The 21291-nt window shown below is 39.7% G+C and overlaps 1 protein-coding gene across 1 annotated transcript in view; it reads left to right on the forward strand.

Moving 5' to 3' along the window:
- cwc27 (CWC27 spliceosome associated cyclophilin) overlaps positions 1–21291 on the forward strand; it is a 139241-nt gene that overhangs the window by 107893 nt on the left and 10057 nt on the right. Inside the window, exon 13 of the mRNA XM_073064526.1 lies at positions 6922–7025. Coding sequence (XP_072920627.1) covers positions 6922–7025 — 104 coding nt within the window. The remainder of the gene's footprint in view (positions 1–6921; positions 7026–21291) is intronic.

Consider the following 21291-nt stretch of genomic DNA (forward strand, 5'->3'; position numbering starts at 1 on the left):
TATATTTACTGAGATAGCCTCCACTGCTTCATTGGGTAGGGAATTCCACAGATTCACCACTCTCTGGGAAAAGCAGTTCCTCCTCATCTCCATCCTAAATCTACTCTTCCGAATCTTGAGGCTATGTCCCCTTATTCTAGTCTCACCTATCAGTGGAAACAACTTTCTTACCTCTATCTTATCTATCCCTTTCAAAATGTTATATGACTGTATAAGATCTCCTCTCATTCTTCTGAATTCCAACTAGTACAAACCCAAGCAATTCAATCACTCCTCAAAGTCTAACCCCCTCATGTCTGGAATCAACCTGGTGAACTGCCTCCCAAGCCCAGTTTATTCTTCTTCAAGTAAGGAGGCCAGAAGTCTACGCAGTACTCGAGGTGCGGCCTCACCAGTGCTCTGTACAGTTGCAGCATAACCTCCCTGCTCTTAAATTCAATTCCTCTATCAATGAAAGTCAAGATCCCATTTGCTTTCTTGATAGCCTGCTGCACCTGCAAACCAACCTTTTGTGACTCATACACAAGCACTCCCAAGTCCCTCTGCACAGCAGCATGCTGCATTTTTTTCACCATTTAACTAATAATCTGGTCTTTCATTCTTCCTTCCAAAGTGGATAACCTTGCATTTACCAACATTGTACTTCAACTGCCAGATCTTTTCCCATTCATTTAGCCTATCTATATCTCTCTGCAGACTCTCCACAACTTCTGCATAATTTGCTTTTCACCTCAATTTAATATCATCAGCAAACTTAGATACAGTACACTCGGTCCCATCTTTCTGGTTGTTAATGTGTATCGTGAACAGTTGCGAGCCCAGCAACAACCCCTGCGGGACACCGCTCACCACTGATTGCCAAGCAGAGCAACACCCATGTATCCCAACTCTGCTTTCCATTAGTTAACCAATCCTCTATCCATGCTAATACGTAAACCCTAACTCTATACATCCTTATCTTATGGATAAGTCTTTTATGCGGCACTTTATCAAACACCTTCTGGAAATCCAAGTAAATAATGACCATCTGTTCCCCTCTATCCACTGTGCTCATTATATCCTCAAAGAACTCCAGTAAGATTGTCAAACAGGACCTGCCTTTGCTGAATCCATGCTGTGTCTGCCTGATGAATCCATTTCTTTCCAGATGCCTCGCTATTTCTTCTTTAATGATAGCTTCAAGCATTTTCCCAGCTACAGATGTTAAGCTAACTGGCCTATAGTTATCTGCTTTTTGCCTACATCCTTTTTTGAACAGTGGTGCAACATTCACTGTCTTCCAATCCGCCAGGGCCTGCCTGGAGTCCAGAGAATTTTGGCAAATTATTACCAAAGCCTCTACTATAACTTCTGCCATTTCTTTTTGTGAGACAACCCACAAATGTTTTTTGTAACAACAGTTTTAGAGAGGCCTTTACACCTATCTATATAGTAATCATTTCAATGTTTTCTTTCATTGGCCTGGACTGTTATTGCTGTATTTGAGTTTCAAAAGTGGTTATGAAAATAACTGAGAAGAATCTCATCAAAAAAAAAAATTTCATCCCAATGTAATTACAGTAGGTTTTCAGGAGTGAATACTACTTCAAGTTATTGAAATAATACTTTGGTCTACCTGCAGGCAGAAAAATATATAATCCTTAAACTGTTCAGAGATGACTGTAAGCAACACACACAAAATGGAAGAACTCAGCAGGCCTGGCAGCATCTATGCCCCTTCATTATTTTGTATATCTCTTTAAGGACTTCTCTGCTCTACAAAAAACAAACCCCTCCTATCCTATTTCTTCTTATAGCTGAAATGTTCTATCCCAGGCATTTGCATGTAGTAAGCTGTTTACCTAAACAATGTTTTTACTGGGAGATTAATGATCCCTTTGTTGAGATCTCTCAGTTTATTTGTACTTTCTCATCCGAATACAAGGAGTCCTAAAAGTGGAATAATGATAAAGATTAGTAGACCAAATGATTTCTAAACTGCTGACTGGTTGATACTTTAATAGTTGTTCAGGTTGAGATTAAATAATACATTTTCAGCTAAAGGCCTAATTTGTCCAGTGGAATCAAATTTTTTAGGACACCTAAAGTAAAATATTTTGTATGCAACAAATGTCCATGGCATTAGTAATCTCTTACCATAATCATTGGATGAACATTACCCTTACGTACTCAAATTGTTAAGCCTGTTGCTTGTGTGTTTACACAGATAATGATTTAGAGTTATACCACTATGGACAATATTAGCCAGGTGTTTACATTTTGCAACAGTTAACTAGACTTGCAGTAGGAGCAGATAACAAAAGTACCTTTGTATTGATCATTCATGCTCTTTATAAACTCCCAAGTTTTCCCAATATGCATATCAAATTCAGGTGAGTTCTATTTCTCAGGAATATGAGGATATCTCCAGAATGTTGTCCAACCACTTGTGAATTAAAACATAGCTTAATCTCTCATCCTGTCATGTAATTATCAGAAATGTGATAGTTTTTATGGTACCTCACTCCTATATCTTATGACCAGATTCTTCTGAACTGTTCTAAGATTATTGCGGGGGGAAATTTTCTTACTGAAATGCGTTGTTGATATTAACCATCTATAATCTATTGGTCTTTGGGAAGGTTTAGCAAAAATAGAGTGAACTGCGCAACGTGTCTCTTTTTTAAATATAATCTTTGGCATAGTGTTATGCTCAATGGCAGTTAAATGACGCAGTTATCTCCCATTCTAATGAGTCAATTCATGGCCGCCTGTACTGTTACGATGAGGCCACACTCAGGTTGGAAGAATGCCACCTTATATTCTGCCTGGGTAGCCTCCAACCTAATGGCATGAGCATCGATTTCTTGAACTTCTGGTAATGGTCCCACCCCCCACTCTCTCCTTCACCAGTCCCCTTTTCCCTCTCTCACCCTATCTTCTTGCCTGCCCATCGCCTCCCTCTGGAGCTTCTCCCCCTTTTCTTTCTTCCATGGCCTTCTATCCTCATCTATCAGACTCCCCCTTTTCCAGCCCTGTATCTCTTGCATTAATCAACTTTCCAGCTATCTACTTCATCCCTCCCCCTCCCGGTTTCACCTATCACCTTGTGTTTTTCTCTCTCCCTCTCCCCACCTTTAAAATCTACTACTCATCTTTTTTTCTCTCTAGTCCTGCCGAAACGTTGACTGCACTGCACTGTTTTCCCATAGATGCTGCCTGGCCTGCTGAATTTCTCCAGCATTTTGTGTATGTGTTGCTACAGTTATCTCCAAACAGTTTAAGGATTATGTTATTTTGCTTGCAGGTGTACCAAAGTATTATTTCATTAACTTGAAGTAGTATTCACTCCTGAAAACCTACAGTAACTGTATTCTTGACACATGATTACCATGGAAATAGAAACCTAGACATAAAGATCTAGGTTAAGGAAAAACTTCTCCCAGAGAGTTGTGGGGGTCTGGAATGCACTGCCTCGGAAGGCAGTGGAGGCCAATTCTCTGGATGCTTTCAAGAAGGAACTAGATAGGTATCTTATGGATAGGGGAATCAAGGGATATGGGGACAAGGCAGGAACCGGGTATTGATAGTAGATGATCAGCCATGATCTGAAAATGGCGGTGCAGGCTCGAAGGGCCGAATGGTCTACTTCTGCACCTATTGTCTATTGTCTATTGTTACGAACCCCGTAACTGGGTCACTTACCAGCAAAGATGGAGACGTCCGTTGAAGTATGATGATACTATTTTTAACAGTATTTATTAGTAAAAATACACAAAAATAATATCAATGCAAATATACAGATAATATACGTCATCAATACTAAATTTAAAAGTGTGGGTATAATAATAATCAACAAGAAATAAGCTCTATCGTTGTCTAGGGGATAATGTATTGTCCGATGGAAATATAAAGTTCACTCAGTTCATGCAGGCTGCAGCCGTTGGGGACCGCTGTGTTGCAATGGTTGGAGAGAGAGAGAGAGATAGGATGGGAACAGTTACTGCTACGGGTTTTTTTCCAACCTTCCTTTATGATTTCGATCCGTCAGGTGTCTCGTTGCTGTGGCCGTTCAATTGTGACCTCTCCTTTAGCTAAACCGTTCTCCCGTGGTGAGCCCGCCACCCCAGGCAAGAGAGGACGCACACGAGCCCCCACCGGCTTTCGCTACAAAATGCTGTCATGGGACTTCTAGCGTTTCTCCTGGTGCGTCTAAAGGAGTTGTTCCCCAGACCCCTCTTTTATCCTCGCTCACGGGGTCTCAGATGTCATTCAGGTTGGGATGATGCAATCCCTCAACCAGACCACTCTGGTTGTCCCCTGAGGGGTTTCAATGAATAGTACAGTACTCAATACACAATTCCTTCTCCAAGAAACAATGGCCGTTATCAGTGGTTCCGTTCCGCTGAGGTCAGGACACATTCCAAACCACCTGTATTCTGGATGTCTCTCTCTCATTTCCTGGGTCTCAGACCCGAAATAATAGTGATCTTGCGATTCTCAAAAAGGAGGGGGCGACTTTGTACCCTTCGGCCCCTCAGAGTTGCGTCACATTCGTAACACTATCAAATTGTAAGTTGGAGAGTCTATCTTTTCTTATCTCTGAAGTGAAATTTTAAACCTCTGATCTCCAATGCAGAAATCATAATCGACACTCATAAGTTGAGGCTTATCACATATGCACATGTAGTTACAAAGTGTGTATGATTTTTAATGTCTTGTTTTTATTTGCATTCACAAAGCACATTGTTTTTAAGTGATACAATTTGAAATATTGGATTGATAGCTTTAGTGAGAGAGATGATAGTACATTGTTTTTGAAAGCAAATAAACTACAGCATGAAATAAAAACTCTGGTTGTTAAAAGTGAGAAAGGATGTGGACTTTTCCCAAACCTCACTGGCAAAGACTAAAGGTCTGCTAACATTATCCCATTCTCTAGTAGGGAAAATGAGAGAGTAATTAGAAGTCTGTCTGCTTTCCTATTGGACTAATTTTTGGATGGAGTTTGATACTAATTATCATTTAGAACAATTGTGATTATAGACAGCTTTGATTTTTTTAAGGGTAGGTCGTATTTGACTATCGTTAACTTTTTTTAGGTAGGTAACAAAGTGGGTTGATGAGGGTTATGTTATTGATGCTGTCTACTTGAATTTTAGCAAGGCTTTTTATAAATTCCCACGTGCCAGATTGATCATGAAGGGGGTATGTTATTTGAACTGTTATGTAGTGGCATGATTTTGAGATGCCACCTAAGTTAAGCCATTACTAAAAAGCCCACTATCCACCAATCCATCTTCAAGACAGATCCATGTTTTAAAATACGTATCCAAATCAAAGCCTATTTTATAAATTTCATTATCACTGTTGTAATTTAATGATACTAGTCAACTATTAGTCTGGTAAAATAAATTTATCTAAGAATGGGTGAAGCATGACATTTCTTTTTGAAAAAGTAGAAATGTTACTGCACTATAGTAAAAGAGTAAGAAGGAAATATAGGAACAATTTGCCTGCTGTACCTGGCTTACCCTAAATTAACTTATTTTATTGGACTTGCACCTGCCAGCTGTAAAATAAATCAATGCTCTCAGATGACAAGACAGTAAGGTAATGGGGGTAGCATTTAAGTTCAAAATTGTGACATGTGACTGTTGTAGCATTATTCATAGCACTTGACTTACCTTGATAATGATTTTTAAGTAGATTTTTTTTCCATTGGAAATGTTTAACTCATCATAGACAAAATAAGTCACTGAAAATCAGTACACTGTTTTCATTTTTGGTGTTTTAAGATTATATATCCTCTACTTAACTATATACATAGTAATTATAATAATTATTTTCATGGCCACAACAATCCTCCTTGGCCCTAAACTCACCTTTGGAAATCTTTTCACTTTTAACAACAGGCATCCATATGAGCATATTTACAGTGTTGCCTTCAGCATCAGATCACATGTGAGCTAATTTTTATGTAATATTATTAGGGCTACTAGAGAAAATTATTACTCTAATATGCACTTATAACTCTGAAACAACAATGCAAAGATTTTGTTATGCAATACACTCTTCTAAAAATATGGTCATAAAGAAAGGAATATGGCAGAATCTGGTTAATTGGGACACATTGGTAGACAGCATCAATAACATAACCCTCATCAACCCACTTTGTTACCTACCTACATTTTGTCCCAATTAACAACCTGCCACAATTAGCTGAAGCAAGGTATAAAAGAAAAACTGAGTAACAGACTTATGTATTTAAGTGAAATGCAGAGCAAATTAGAACACTAACATAAACACTATTATATACACTGCTATAAAACTGTGTATTAGTTCCTAATAGTTATCGACGGAGGAATTTACCCAGAGTACCCTGTCATGTTCTTTCAACTGTAAATGAACAAAATCAGTCAGTGCAGATAATGGATTGCCTTCATACAATGTTTTTGCTGATTCCATCCTCCAACTCTACATTTTAATTTTAATATTCAAGATGATTGTCGATACCTTCAAATTCTTCTTCGTTTCTAACTTGTAGATAAAGTGAAATTGTTTCATTTTCATTTCCTGCTATTTCTGACATCTCCAAGCCTAAATGCTTGAAGCCACACTGAGCATAACAGTTCTGAATTGGCTTACTGTTTATTTCTCACCAACTGTCAGCGAAAAAAAATTACCGGTACTGCTTTTTGAACTCAAGCACACACAACTGATTAGTTTTTGTTTGTTAAGAATTGTCCCAAATAAGCGGCTGCCCCAATTAGCCGATGGCCCAATTAAGCAGTCATTCATTTCCACGATTATATTGTATAAAACAGCAGATGAACATGAGGCTTATGAAATGCAGAAAGTTTTTATTCCAAAAATCAAAACACTTTGTAAAACCAAGCATGATTTCAACAGATTTTAATTACTGAGAATTTCTATTCACAGACTTTGGCATTGCTTGATCGATTCAAATCAAAGCTTACAAAAGCTATCTCAGAAACTCCAGAGGAAGATGTAGTTCAACCAGAAGGAGATGATGATGAAGGCTGGTGAGTTCTATTAACAACAAACACCATATTTATCTTATATAATTATTTAGTAATTAATCTCCAATCTATTGTTAATATATTTGTGTTTTAGAAAAAACTTTGGTAAGGATTCTTTATTCTGCATACACTGGCCTAGAAATTGTTTGTGTTAAAAGAAAATTATCTTATTGAAAGAGAGGACATGATCGAGTACTTTGCAGCAATTTCATAAAGCACCACATGTTGCCTTGTCACAGTAAAGGATGTTGAATATGAAAATGACTTGGAGTAAGAGTAAATGAAGAGAGGGTACCTTAAAATTTGATATTCTGATTCAGTTTCATTTATCTATCGCATGTATGTGAAAACATACAGTGGTGCATCTTTTGCATTAACAACCAGGATGCACTGAGAGCAGCCTGCAAGAGTCACTACACATTCTGGCACCACCGTATCCTGTTCAGTAGGACACACAAGCAACAACAACAGCAAATCCAGCCTGTTGCCTCCCTCCCACCCACCCACTCACACACAGACAGACAGGGATATCTTTTAAATAATCCAGTTAAGAGAAAGCTTCCCAAGTTACTAAGAGAAATGAAAGAGGCATTTGAAGGAGAGACTTTTATAGCAGAGATTTTTGCCAGAATCTACTTTTCCATCAAGCTGATGTAGCACCTCTGTGGACTGGATATTTAGTTTAACAGAAAGCTTTCTAGCATCTCTTTATCAATTTCTGACCTATTTACTATCTCTAGTAAATCTTCCTTTGTTGATAATCCAGGAGAATGGATATAAGATACTCTTATTACCTTGGTCATGCTCTCCACCTAGTTTTTGGCCCCATAGTAAGCCCATCTCCTCTTCTTATACTGTTACTATTTACAAGCCTTAAGGACAATTTTTTGATTTTTTATTATCACTATCTTTTTTATTCTCATTTTACCCTTTCTTCCCTTTCTATCCTTCTCCTTTCTCCCTCTCTCCCTCTTTGTGTGCGCATATGCAAGTACAACATACTCCATTCTTAAGCAGTTTGCATAATTGAAACTGCTCTTTACAGCATTCACAAACCACTACCAAAAAACTGAGACATGGAATTAAAATGTATTCTTACAGAATTTATGTGGGGGAAAAAACCTAACTAAACACAACATGGAAAAAAACAACAAAGGTTGAAAACTTTTATCAATGGTTCATGTTACAAAAAATCTAAATACAACCAATTTTATAGGAAAGCAAGTCCTCCGACAGTGCTGTTGTAATAAATTCAGAATGTAAATTTGATTCTTTTACTATGAGGTACATGAAGTAAATTCAGATTGCCAGATATATTGCCATCACTGAATTGTGGCTGAAAGATGGTTGTAATGAGAGCTGAATGTCCAAAGTTACATGTTATATCGGAAGGATAGGAAGGTGGGCAGAGGGTTTGGTGTGGCTCAACTGGTAAAGAATGGCATCAAATCAGTAGAAAGATGTGACACAGGATCGGAAGATGCTGAATCCTTGTGGGTTGAGTTAAGAAACTGCAAGGATAAAAAGACTTTGACAGTTATATACAGGCCTCCCAACAGTGGCTGGGAGGTGGACCACAGATTACAACAGGAAATAGAAATGACGTGTCAAAAGGGCAATGTTATGGTAGTCATGGGAGATTTTAACATGCAGGTCGATTGGGAAAATCAGGTTGGTAATGGAGGTAATTTGTAGAATGCCTACAAGATGGCTTTCTGGAGCAGCTTTGTGGTTGAGACCACGAGGACAAAGGCAATTCTGGGTTGGGCGTTAAGTAATGACCCAGATTTGACTAGGGAGCTTAAAGTATAGGAATGCTTAGGAGGCAGTGATCATAATATTATTGAATTCACCCTGCAGGTTGAGAAAGAGAAGCTAAAAATCAGTAGAGAGTGAAAGGATTTACAGAGGCATGAGAGAGGAGCTGGTGAAAGTTGACTGGAAGAACACACTAGCAGCGATGACGGCAGAACAGCAATGGCTAGTGTTTCTGGGGGAAATTCAGAAAGTGCAGGAAAGAAACATCCCAAAGATAAAGAAGTATTCTAAAGGGAAGATGAGGCAACCATGGCTGACAAAGAAAGTCAAAGACAGCATTAAAGCAAAAGATAAAGCATAAATTAGATGGAAGGTAGAGGAGTGGAAAGATTTTAAAAGCCAACAGAAGCCAACTAAAAAAGCCATAAAGAGAGAAATATTTAAATATGAAGGTAAGCTAGCCAATAATGTAGATAGATAGATAGATACTTTATTCATCCCCATGGGGAAATTCAACATTTTTTCCAATGTCCCATACACTTATTGTAGCAAAACTAATTACATACAATACTTAACTCAGTAAAAATATGATATGCATCTAAAATCACCCTCTCAAAAAGCATTAATAATAGCTTTTAAAAAGTTCTTAAGTAGTTTACTTAAATACATTGAGTCCTAACCCCGGCACTTTAACATATCTTACTCTTGGCGGTTGAATTGCAAAGCCGAATGGCATTGGGGAGTATTGATCTCTTCATCCTGTCTGAGGAGCATTGCATCGATAGCAACCTGTCGCTGAAACTGCTTCTCTGTCTCTGGATGGTGCTATGTAGAGGATGTTCAGGGTTTTCCATAATTGACCGTAACCTACTCAGCGCCCTTCGCTCTGCTACCGATACAGCATGGTTTTCTCAAGGGGAACTCTTGCCTGGCAAATCTGTTGGAATTCTTTGAGGAAATAACAAGTAGGATAGCCAAAGAAGTGTCAAGATGTTGCTTTTTTGGATTTTCAGAAGGACTTTGACAAGGTGCTTCAGATTAGCATGCTTAGCAAGATAAGAGCCCATAGTATTATACAGGAAAGGTACTAGCATGGATAGAAGATTGGCTGAGTGGCAGGAAACAAAGGTGGGAATAAAGGGAGCCTTTTCTGGTTGGCTGCCAGTTACTAACGGTGTGCTGCAGGTGTCAGAGTTGGAACTGATTCTTTTCGCATTCTATGTCAGTGATTTAGATGATGAAATTGATGGCTTGCTGGCCAGGTTTGCAGATAATACGAAGGTAGGTGGAGGGGCAAGTAATATTGAAGAAGCAGGATGTCTGTAGAAAAGCTTGTACAGATTGGTGGAATTGACATAGAAGTGGCAGAAGGAATATAGTTTAGGGAAGTGCATAGTCATGCACTTTGGCAGAAGGAATAAAGACATGTAATATTTTTAAAATAGGGAGAAAATTCAAAAATCTGAGATACTAAGGGACTTCTCATGCAGGATTTCCTAAAGGTTAACTTACAGGTTGAATCGGTGGTAAGAAAGGCAAATACAATGTTAGAATTCATTTTGAGAGGACTAGAATATAAAAGCAATAATGTAATGCTGAGGCTTTATAAGGCATTGGTCAGACTGCATTTGGAATGTGTGAGCAGTTTTGGGTCCTTATCTAAGAAAAATTATGCTGGCATTGGAGAGCACATTTGTGGTTTACGAGATTGATCACAGGAATGAAAGGGTAGTCTTTGATGGCTGTGGTCCTGTACATGCTGGAGTGTAGAACAATGTGGGGGGGGGGGGGGTGGAATCTCATTGAAGATTGTTGAGTATTGAATATAGAGTGGATGTGGAGAAGATGGTTCCTATAGTGGGGGAGTCTAGCACCAGGGGGCACAGCCTCAGAATAGAGGGATATCCATTTAGAACAGAGATAAGGAAAAATTTCTTTATCTAAACGATGGTAAATCTGTGGAATTCATTGCCAGAGACAGCTGTGCAGGTCAGTTCATTGGGTAGATTTAAGATCGTTGTTGATAGGTTTTTGATTAATCAGGGCAAAGGTTACAGGGGGAAGGCAGGAAAATGGGGTTGAGATGAATAATATACAATGATAATAATAATACACCATGATCATGATGGAATGACAGAGGACTCAATTGACCTAATTCTATTCTTTTGTCTCTTGGTCTTATTCTACCACCCTGGCAATGCAGATATACAAAACTATGCGGTGAGTTAGCCAGAAAGCTGAAAAGCAGGACCTTCTCAAAAATTACCCGAGTCAGAAACTTCCTTCAGGGTTTTTAATGAAACCTTACTTGTGGAACTGCAGAAAGTTAAGTAAAATACGTATTAAATTCAATACAGAATCGCCGCACCCCTGAATCGGTGTTAACCAAGATAATACACACGCCACATGCTGTAATTATGCTGCATAAACAAGAATAAACTCATGGCACAACAATAAGTGATAAAGCATAATACTTTCTTGAAAATATATCTACTAAATGTGTACCAATATTAATGAAACTTAAGACTCACAGATGTTGCTATTTCAAGGGCAAATAAAGAGAGGATCAAGATGGATGCCTCTCCACCATGTGCTTCATATCGAATCCAAGTTAACCGATGCAGGAAATGGTATAAAAACAGATTATGTACAAGAAGTGATGTTCATACAAAATGAACTGCAACAGTAAAGGCCAAAACCCTACCCGTCTAGCCTTCATAGGATGCAAACTTAATTATTGAAACAAAAGTCAAATGCTTTTTTTATTAGGTCTTTGGAAAAAGGTTAGTCTCGGAGACTTGTGTCTTGAAAGCAGTCTTATTACACACTCTTTAACCATTCTCACTTTGAAAATACCTGCCTTGATGATGTTGCTGGGGATCAGCAAGAAATTCAAGACAGTTACCCATGAGGAGAGGGTGAGCTGATTAGCTTGGAGCCCTCTTTTGGTATGATCAACCGGGTTGAGATCAGTGGGATCATTATTCCATTGGCTCTTCTGAGTTGATTGCCTGTTAAGTTAGATCCTACTATGTACATACAAATAGAATTTCCCTATTTCATTAATATATAAAATGAGCACAACTTTGCTGTCAGTAAAGTACTCAATATTATCTAGTTCTGTGTCCAGCTCTTCGGTTATCATCTCTGCTAGGACAACAGTACAGCCTTGGCCAGGATGAATCCAACTTCACTATATCCAGTAACATCTGTGACTTTCAAGTATGCAACAGCAATAACTAGTTGACATATCACAGAAAAGGCAGATCTCCTTCTTTTGAGCTGTAGCTGGAAGAATTGTTGTTCAAGTTCTTGGGATTTTCAAGCCTTTAAGGTCCTGAAGGGAAGAACACCACTGCTTATATTTCCCTTTGGAGAATGGAACATTCCATCCACAAGTACTTAAGGTCAACTCTCTTATCCCTAGATACTGACTGCAGCAGCAAACTCAAGAGGGTCAAATAAGCTGTTGATAGTCAATAGTGCGCCACAACGAGTTAAGGGTCTTTCGGTATCAGTGACCTGGAAAGTAAGAGTGTTGGTAACAAGGTTTCATCCAAGGCCCAGACTGCATTGCATAAGACAAAGGTCCTTTCCAAGATCAAAATTCTGCAGACCTTTGGATGGATGTTCAGATGGGAAATGCTGCAAGACCTCAGCATTGTTGGATGTGATCTTATACAGTTTGAGATTAGACTGTCAACATGTCTTGCACTGCTTTCAGTGTAATGACTGCTCTCTACTAGAAAATTACTTAAGACCATCAACAAGTTAGAAATACCTTTCTATGTGCTTCCAGTCCTGAATTCCTTCTCTCCTTCAATTGCTGTCCTCTAAGGTCATAGATAGCCACAGTTGGTAAGGGACTGTTACTAAATACATGAACTCTCATGTGGTACTTCAGAATCTTGCTGTCCATTTGGTGGTCATGAAATCACAAAAATCTGAGGTCGCCACCACTGCGACAGACTCAGTTCTGAAGTGCACGAAGACCCCAAGCAGACTATTATTGAGGTCTGGACCCCGCAAGAACACATTGCTTTAGTGATACGCCTTTGAATTGAGCACTTGAATCAAAGACAGTTTGTATTTGTGCTGGCTTCTGGGCATGGTAAACACTGAGTTGGGCAAATACCAGTTTTCTTTTATGGGATCTGATGGAGCCACTAACTCAGCATAATTGGTCCTTTGAGTCTTTCCATGAACTCCACGTAATGATCTTTCATTTCTGGTTTATAGAAACATAGAAATCTACAGCATGTTACAGGTTTTTCGGCCCACAATGTTATGCCGACCATGTGACCTACTCTAGAAACTGCCTAGAATTACCCTACCGCATAGCCCTCTATTTTTCTAAGCTTCATGTACCTCTCTAAGAGTCTAAGACCCCATTGTATCCGCCTCTGTCACCTTCGCTAGCAGTGCATTTTACGCACCCACGACCCTGTGTGAAAAACTTACCTCTGACATCTCCCTTGTACCTACGGTACTTCCAAACACCTTAAAACTATGTCCCCACGTGTTAGCCATTTCAGCCCTTGAAAAAGCCTCTGGCTATCCACATGATCAATGCCTCTCATTATCTTACACACCTCTATCAGGCCACTGCATCCTCTGTCACCCCAAGGAGAAAAGACCAAATTCACTCAAACCGACCGAGGCATGCTCTCCAATCCAAGCAACATCCTTGTAAAATTCGTCTGCACTCGCTCTATAGCATCCACATCCTTCCTGTAATGAGATGACACGAATTGAACACAGTACTCCAAGTGGGGTCTTATATACCTCACGGCTCTTGAACTCAATCCCATGGTTGATGAAGGCCAACACACCATCACTTTCTTAACAATGCTGTCAACCTGCACAGTAGCTTTGAGTGTCCTATGGACACAGACCCCAAGATTTCGCTGATACTCCACACTGCCAAGGGTCTTATCATTAATAATTATATTCTGTCTTCAAATTTCTACCAAAATGAACCACTTCACACTTATCTGGTTTGAACTCTATCTGCCACTTCTCATCCAAGTTCTGCATCCTATTGATGTCCTGCTGTAACCTCTGACAACCCTCCAGACTATCCACAACAACCCCAACTTTTGTGTCATCTGCAAATTTACTAACCCACCCTTCTACTTCCTCATTCAGGTCATTTATAAAAATCACAAAGAGGAAGGGTCCCAGAACAGACCCCTGCAGAACACCACTGATCACCGACCTCCATGCAAAATACGAACCATCTACAACAACTCTTTGCCTTCTGTGCACAAGCCAATTCTGGATCCACAAAGCATGTCTCTTTCGATCCCGTGCCTCATTACTTTCTGAATGAGCCTCGCATGGGAAACCTTATCAAATGCCTTGCTGAAATAGATATACACTACATCCACCGCTCTACCTTCATCAATGTGTGACTGAGAGACATGAGTCAACTAAGGACTTGCTCTTTGTTTGGCAGTTGTGGAGAGTGGTAAAGAAAGGGAGCTACCCAACTGTTTGACACGTCTTTACTAAACACCTTGTTCATGGTTCGATGGAAGACCTCATCTTCGATGGCTGGTGCCAGCTTATAATCATCTCCCGAGTGACAGAAGATCAGCTTACCTGAATCTAGTTGAGCAGAGGCAACTATGTCAGGGCGCTTGATTTGCTGTCTACAATCTTGTCATTCATATGGATTCTGCTCTCATCGGGTCAAAAATGACTTGATCATCATTCTTGAGGACGTTACTCTTAAACATGCTGACAGTGGGCTGATGAGTGCTATCAAGGCAGACTTCACGCAGCATGACACAACTCAGGTCCAAAAGGTGCATTGTACCAACCATTGCACTCTTCACATACCTTATGGGCATGGATGGTGTCTCTGCCAAGCAACAGGAACATCTCAGCAGAAGAGTTAAATGGGGATATCTTCTCAGCTGCGGCCGTAAGATATGAGTGACAGTGTGCAGCTTCAGGACTTAGGATTTCATCCCTGTTATTGGGAATATGGTCACTCTCAATGAATGTTGGCAAAGGCAGGCAGATCTCCCCTCCTATTGACTCCACAACAAATGCACAACAAATCCACTGGCTCCTCTTCCTGCAATTCCTGATGTTCCAGAACACATTTTTAGAGTGTATGGGGAAACAGAACTTTGAATACTAAGTGTGTCAAAGAATGTTGATTTTGCCAATGATACATAGCTCAAATCATCCAATATAACATATGCCTTTAGGTTTTTGACTAAACATATCATCGAGCAAGATTTGCCTTAGAAGCCTTTCCCACATAGCTCTGTGCATGAGGAAGTAGCTACATCCGACAGATGCTCAGCTGGCATCGTCCATGCTCTGCTGTAGATTTGTTGGAACTAATAGTGACCAAAGTTGGTTGTCAGTGTTGCACTCACTGCAGTGTATGATAGATTTACAGTCTTGCTTGGTGCTCTGTCGAAGCATAACATTTGAAACATATTGAGTGCTCCTTCAGAAGGCGTCTCTTATCTGCAAGCGGATTTTCCCTGCGCCCTCTGCACTTCCCTAAGGGGCAAGGTTTCTTATGGACCAGGCATTGTCTGATGGGGTTCGAATGGAATTTTCCACTTGGGATTATGGTTCCCCATTCCTCTGTTGGAGACCTCTCTTTGGCAAGTTACTGGAAATTGAGGGCACAAGACTAGAGTCATTTTGTATTTTTGTGTGGCGGCAGACGAATTCTACAAAGAATGAAAATTGCAGATAGTAGGCATGATGCTTCATTTTATGCTTGAACCCTTCAGTTATCCACTGTTCTTGCATATTGTTTGGTTTCTCCACCTTTGGGTTTATTCCTCTTGAATAAGTAACCAGTAAGTAAGTTACTGGTTTCCCAGTAAGTAACATTCATTTTTTGTGGCTTGCAAAGCAAGCTGCAGTAGCTTCCACAGTTTGTGTTAAAGCTTTGGAAAATTATTGAGTCTGCTGAAGAGGGATTCTTCAATTGCCAATGGAGAGCCATTGCATTTGTCCAACCTTTGCTACAGCATTTGCAAACCTGTAGCTGTATTAGTAATGTGCACTGTCCTAACGCTTTTGCATATTTACGTGACTCCCCATCAAGATGCTTGTAGAGAAGATCTAACTGTTTCTAGGTTTGAGACTTGGTCCTTCCACAGCATTGCGAAAGCTTGACTTCCAAAACAGATGAACTGGCAGACTGGTTGTCGAACACCTTTAGTTCTGCTGTGACTAAGTCTCGATGAGCCAGAAAACAAAACAAATTTAGTGCACCTATGACTCCTGAAAGAGGACATTGTGGAAACTAGTTTGCTGAATGTGTGTTCTGGGATGGATGGAAGTTCAGTCTGTCCATGTCTGTGCTGATGGAATTGACATCGGTAACAATTCTTGACTGAAGTCTTTCCTGTGATGAAACTGCAGAAAGGGATGCCATCGGTCTTTGCAGCTGTAAACCTTGACTGTCAAAACCTATAGTATGTGAAAGGTATATTGGCTGCATGGTTTAGACAGCTTCTCCTTGTAGAGCTAGAGCACTGTCTTTTTACAGCCAGAATGTGTTTGGACATATTCTTTAGTAAGCTGCTTTGGCTGTTGTGACAGCAAAGTGTTATTGATCCTGGTTGTACTCTCACCACTCTCTGAGTCAGCTGCTGCTCGTACACCTTTGCCTCTGCTGAGGCACCGCAGCCTCAGCTTCACACTCTTACTTGGGCACACTTAATGTAGCCTCTACACGTGCTGTTTTCTTGTCTCCATGAATATGTGAGCTTTCTCTGTTTACAAATGAACTTCGCTTTTAGCCCAAGCTGCTCTCGTTCTTGCCACTTTGGCTCTGGTGCGGACTCGTGCTGCAGCTACGCTAATGATGGACTCTTTTGAGACACAATTGAATCACCACATTTTGACCTCATTTCCCGATCTTGGCGATCGTTGTTGCTCAGATCAGAGGCTGACATTGTCATGTGGCGTTCAGACGCGTCTCCAGTCCGTGGGCCATGCCCTTGAAGGTGAATGATCTTTTCACAGTTGAGTGGATATACTCTACTGTGTATGTAGATCCCCATGCAGTGTGGATATACAATGTTATGGAGTGAGTTTCTCAAAAATCACCTGAAATCACTTTCTTCAAGGTTTTTAATGAAGTCTTACTTGTGATACTGTAGAAAGTTAAGAAAATTGCATATTAAATTCAATATAGAATCACCACTCCCCTGAATATACTAATCCTGTTGATTACTGTCATAATCGGTGTTAAACACACACGCAATACTCCATAATTATGCTGTGTAAGAGTAAACCCGTGGCGCAATGATAAGAGATAAACAAAATACTTCAAAATAAATCTACTAGATGTTTACTAACATTAACAAAACTTAAGACTTATAGATATTGCTGTTTCAAAGGCAATTAAAGAGAGGATTGAAATGGATGTCTTTCCACCATGGGCTTCATATCGAATCCCAATTAATCCACGCAGGAAATTATATTTTAAAAAACCCTTACGTATGAAAACTGATGTTGATGTTCATACAACTGTACCTCTGGAAGCCAGAACATTATATATTGCTAAAAGGAAAGTTAATTTTGATGGTAGAGTATGAAATTCAGTGTATTATGTTAGAATTTGTATTGTCTGATTTAGCCAGTAGGAAGCAGTCTTGTCCTGTTAACACTTGAAATATGAAGTTACCTTAATGTAAATATTTTAGCGTTAGAATACTGTATGTTAGAAACAATTGTTGCACCAACCCTTTAAGTTAGAGTCTCAATTATATTGCCACTTGAATATGTGATTAATACCTTATACTGGTTCTCCATTTACCTGCTATACCTCTCCTTTTAATTCCTTTTCCCCTCCTCCATCCTAGGAATGGAATTTAGTTGGCATGTAATGCACACTCATTTCTATAAACTTTCACAGTTGTTATATATTTTATATTTGTTGGTTGGAATTTGTAGTACTACTGCAGATACTTTGATTTTATTTTTATACAGTGTCTACGAAATTTATATATAAAAAAGATGTAACTGAAGGAAGATGGACAGAACTGAAGTCTAGACAAATAGTGATGTGGTCTGCGATACATTTATATAGTGAATAATTTTGTTATCCAGCTACTTTCATTTGTGGTTATTTTGTAGGTCTTAACATCAGATTTATCTGTGAAAGCTTGGTTCCAATATATTTAAAAAACATTTGTACTTGCTGCATTTTCTTTATACATCCAAAATGGAACCAAAATGATTTTATATATAGTTTGATGTTTGTACTACCAATTAAGTATTAGAACTGTCATGTAATCATATATTGTGCAATTCTAGTTTATGCTGCTGTTAAACTAAGTGGACATGGGGCAATTGGACATTATTGAAACAAAAAAAAGTCTGATTTGAATTCCAGAAACTCCATTTAAAAATACTGCATTCCAGAGGGGTTTCAATATTTTGGACATTTTGAGCATTCAATCATGTATTACATTAACTTTGCTTTCATCAGTTAATATTCATAAAAAATGTACCCTTTGCATTGTAGGGAAATTGTTGGTGATGTTTCATTTATTCAATTTTGAAATGTTTGTTTCAGCTTTCATTTAATGTCAGAGTGACATGCAATTTGGTTAGACTAAGAGAGCCAAGAAATTTACTGGAATCAGTAATGACTTCTACAGTGGATTTTTTTTCATTTAACTCATTTCCCTAGACATCTTCAGTACCAAAGTCAGCTACAAGTATTAAAACTTTCTGCTTTTTCATGCCCTTTATTGCTGGAAGAATGTGGTGGGGAGTTCTCTTTCTGCATAGCTGCAGTTTATCTTCAAGTCCATTAATCTCCTATATTACAAGTCTAGTGATCACTTTAAATCCAATTTTTATTTGTAAAACTGGTAACTCAGTACCTTCAGTATTTAGGTGGTACCAGATTTGCAGATTTTCCATATGATTTGATGTTATTTAAATTATCAACACACTTTTTATTGCCCTTTTTAAAACTGTTACACAGCATAGTAGTATACCAACACTTCCAGAGAACCTAAGTTTCAAGGGAAGCTGTGAGACACAACCAGGTGAATTTAAAGGGAATGCAAGTATCTGGAACCTGGTGTGCTTAAAGGGAATGTGGGAAACAGGGTCTTGGTCTGTTGAAAGGGAGTGTGCAAACTGAAACTCTAGTATTCCAGAATTTGTGTGCAGGTTCTTGGGGGCTTCAGGAATCATTAGAGAGAGTACAGGAACCAGGAGAAGGTGTGGGAACTAAGCCCAGTCAGCCCAGTAATGAACCAGCAATCAGTTAACAGTTTATCATGGAAACATGAGAGACTTCCGATGCTGGAATCTAGGGTACCTGCAGTGTCTAGTGTCTCCCAAGTGGAATAAGGCTAGTCAGGCAGCATCTGTGTGGAGAGAGGAATTGTCAACATTTTGGATGGATAAGTTGCATCAGGACTGTTTCAGTGTTCTGATGCAGGGATTCAGCCATAAACTAACAATTATTCTCTCTGCACAGGTAGTACTCAATCTGATGAGTCAGCAGTTTATTTTTTTTTGCAGCAGATTATAATTTTATTTTGTTTTATGTATTTATCTCGTTCAAAGTAAATTTATTTATTGGCATACAGCACAGAGTAGGCCCTTCCCACCCTTCGAGCCACACCACCCAGTAATCCCCCAGTTTAATCCCAGCCTTATCACAGGACAGTTTACAATGACCAATAGTGGTTGGTCTTCAGACTATGGGAGGAAACCAGAGCTCCTTAAAGGAAGTAGCGGGAATTGAACCCGGGAATTAGAGAGAGTGCAGAGACGATTTACTAGGATGTTACCTGGGTTTCAGCACTTAAGTTACAGAGAAAGGTTGAACAAGTTAGGTCTCTATTCATTGGAGCGTAGAAGGTTGAGGGGGGATTTGATCGAGGTATTTAAAATGTTGAGAGGGATAGATAGAGTTGACGTGAATAGGCTGTTTCCATTGAGAGTAGGGGAGATTCAAACGAGAGGACATGATTTGAGAGTTAGGGGGCAAAAGTTTAAGGGAAACACGAGGGGGTATTTCTTTACTCAGAGAGTGATAGCTGTGTGGAATGAGCTTCCTGTAGAAGTAGTAGAGGCCAGTTCAGTTGTGTCATTTAAGGTAAAATTGGATAGGTATATGGATAGGAAAGGAGTGGAGGGTTATGGGCTGAGTGCGGGTAGGTGGGACTAGGTGAGATTAAGAGTTCGGCACGGACTAGGAGGGCCGGAATGGCCTGTTTCCGTGCTGTGATTGTTATATGGTTATATGGCACCTGTACTAAAGCGTTGTTCTAACTACTATGCTACTGGTATATTATCAAAGTACATAAATGTCACTATATACCTCCCTGAGTTTCATTTTCTTGCAGGCATTCACAGTAGAACAAAGAAATACAATAAAATCAATGAAAAACTATACACAACCAAAGTTGACAATCAATCTGCAAAAGAAGACAAATTGTGCAAATACAAAATAAATGAAAAACACAGATAGATACAGCACATCCACTGTTAATACTGAGAACATGAGTTTTACAGTCTTTGAAAGTGAGTCCATAGATTGTGGATCAGAGTTGAAGTGGCTGAAGTTCAGGAGCCTGACGGTTGAAGGGTAGTGACTGTTCCTGAATCTGGTGATGCAGCACCTTAGGCTGCTGTACCTTCTTCCCGATGGCAGCAGCGAGAAGAGACCATAGCCAGGATGGTTGTTGTCCCTGATGATAGTGTTATGAACCCCATAACTGGGTCACTTACCAGCAAAGATAGAGAGGTCCGCTGAAGTCTGATGGTACCATTTTTAAACGTTTTTATTTATAAAGGGGCACAAAAGTAAGGTTAATACAAACATTCAGATAATATACATCGTCAATACTCAATCTAAAGCATGGGTATAGTAATAATCAACAATTCGAAGTAGCTCTATCGTTTGTCTAGGGGTAAAACTATTGTCCGATGGAAATATAAAAAGTCTCGCCAGTTCATGAAGGCTTTTAGCCGTTTGAGGGACTGCTGGGTGTTCACGGGTTGGAGAGAGAAAATAAACTTGCCAGCCTGTTGGACTCAAATCGTGGAATCGGGAACGTGAGTTCCCCGTTGTCAGTTCGGAATCCTTTTCGGGGTTATTAGCCACTCGATTCCCTAGCTAGGGGATCCAAATCACACGTGGCTCCCAAGCAGCTTCCCGTTCTTACGGGAACGAAGAGCGATGGTGTCTCCGTCTGGTGTGTGGCTGGAGTACCGCCTCCTGCAGTCTCCGTTTTATCATGGCTGGCAGATTTGTAAATGTCAATCAAGGTAGGGTGATACAATCCCCACCCCCACATTGCCCGAGGGTGTCCATGTCCCTGATAGCTGGCACGTACTATAGAGTTGCAATTCACACAGGTGCCTCTAAGAACAATGGTCAAATCTGTTGCATTGTCTCTCATTTCCTGGGGCCGAGACCCGAATTAATAGCGATCTTGCGATTCTCCAGAAGGAGGGGGCTGGTCCCGCACCCTTCGGCCCCTCAGAGCTG

The sequence above is a fragment of the Hemitrygon akajei genome, chromosome 13 (assembly GCF_048418815.1).
Source record: "Hemitrygon akajei chromosome 13, sHemAka1.3, whole genome shotgun sequence".
Classification (NCBI taxonomy): Eukaryota; Metazoa; Chordata; class Chondrichthyes; order Myliobatiformes; family Dasyatidae; genus Hemitrygon; species Hemitrygon akajei.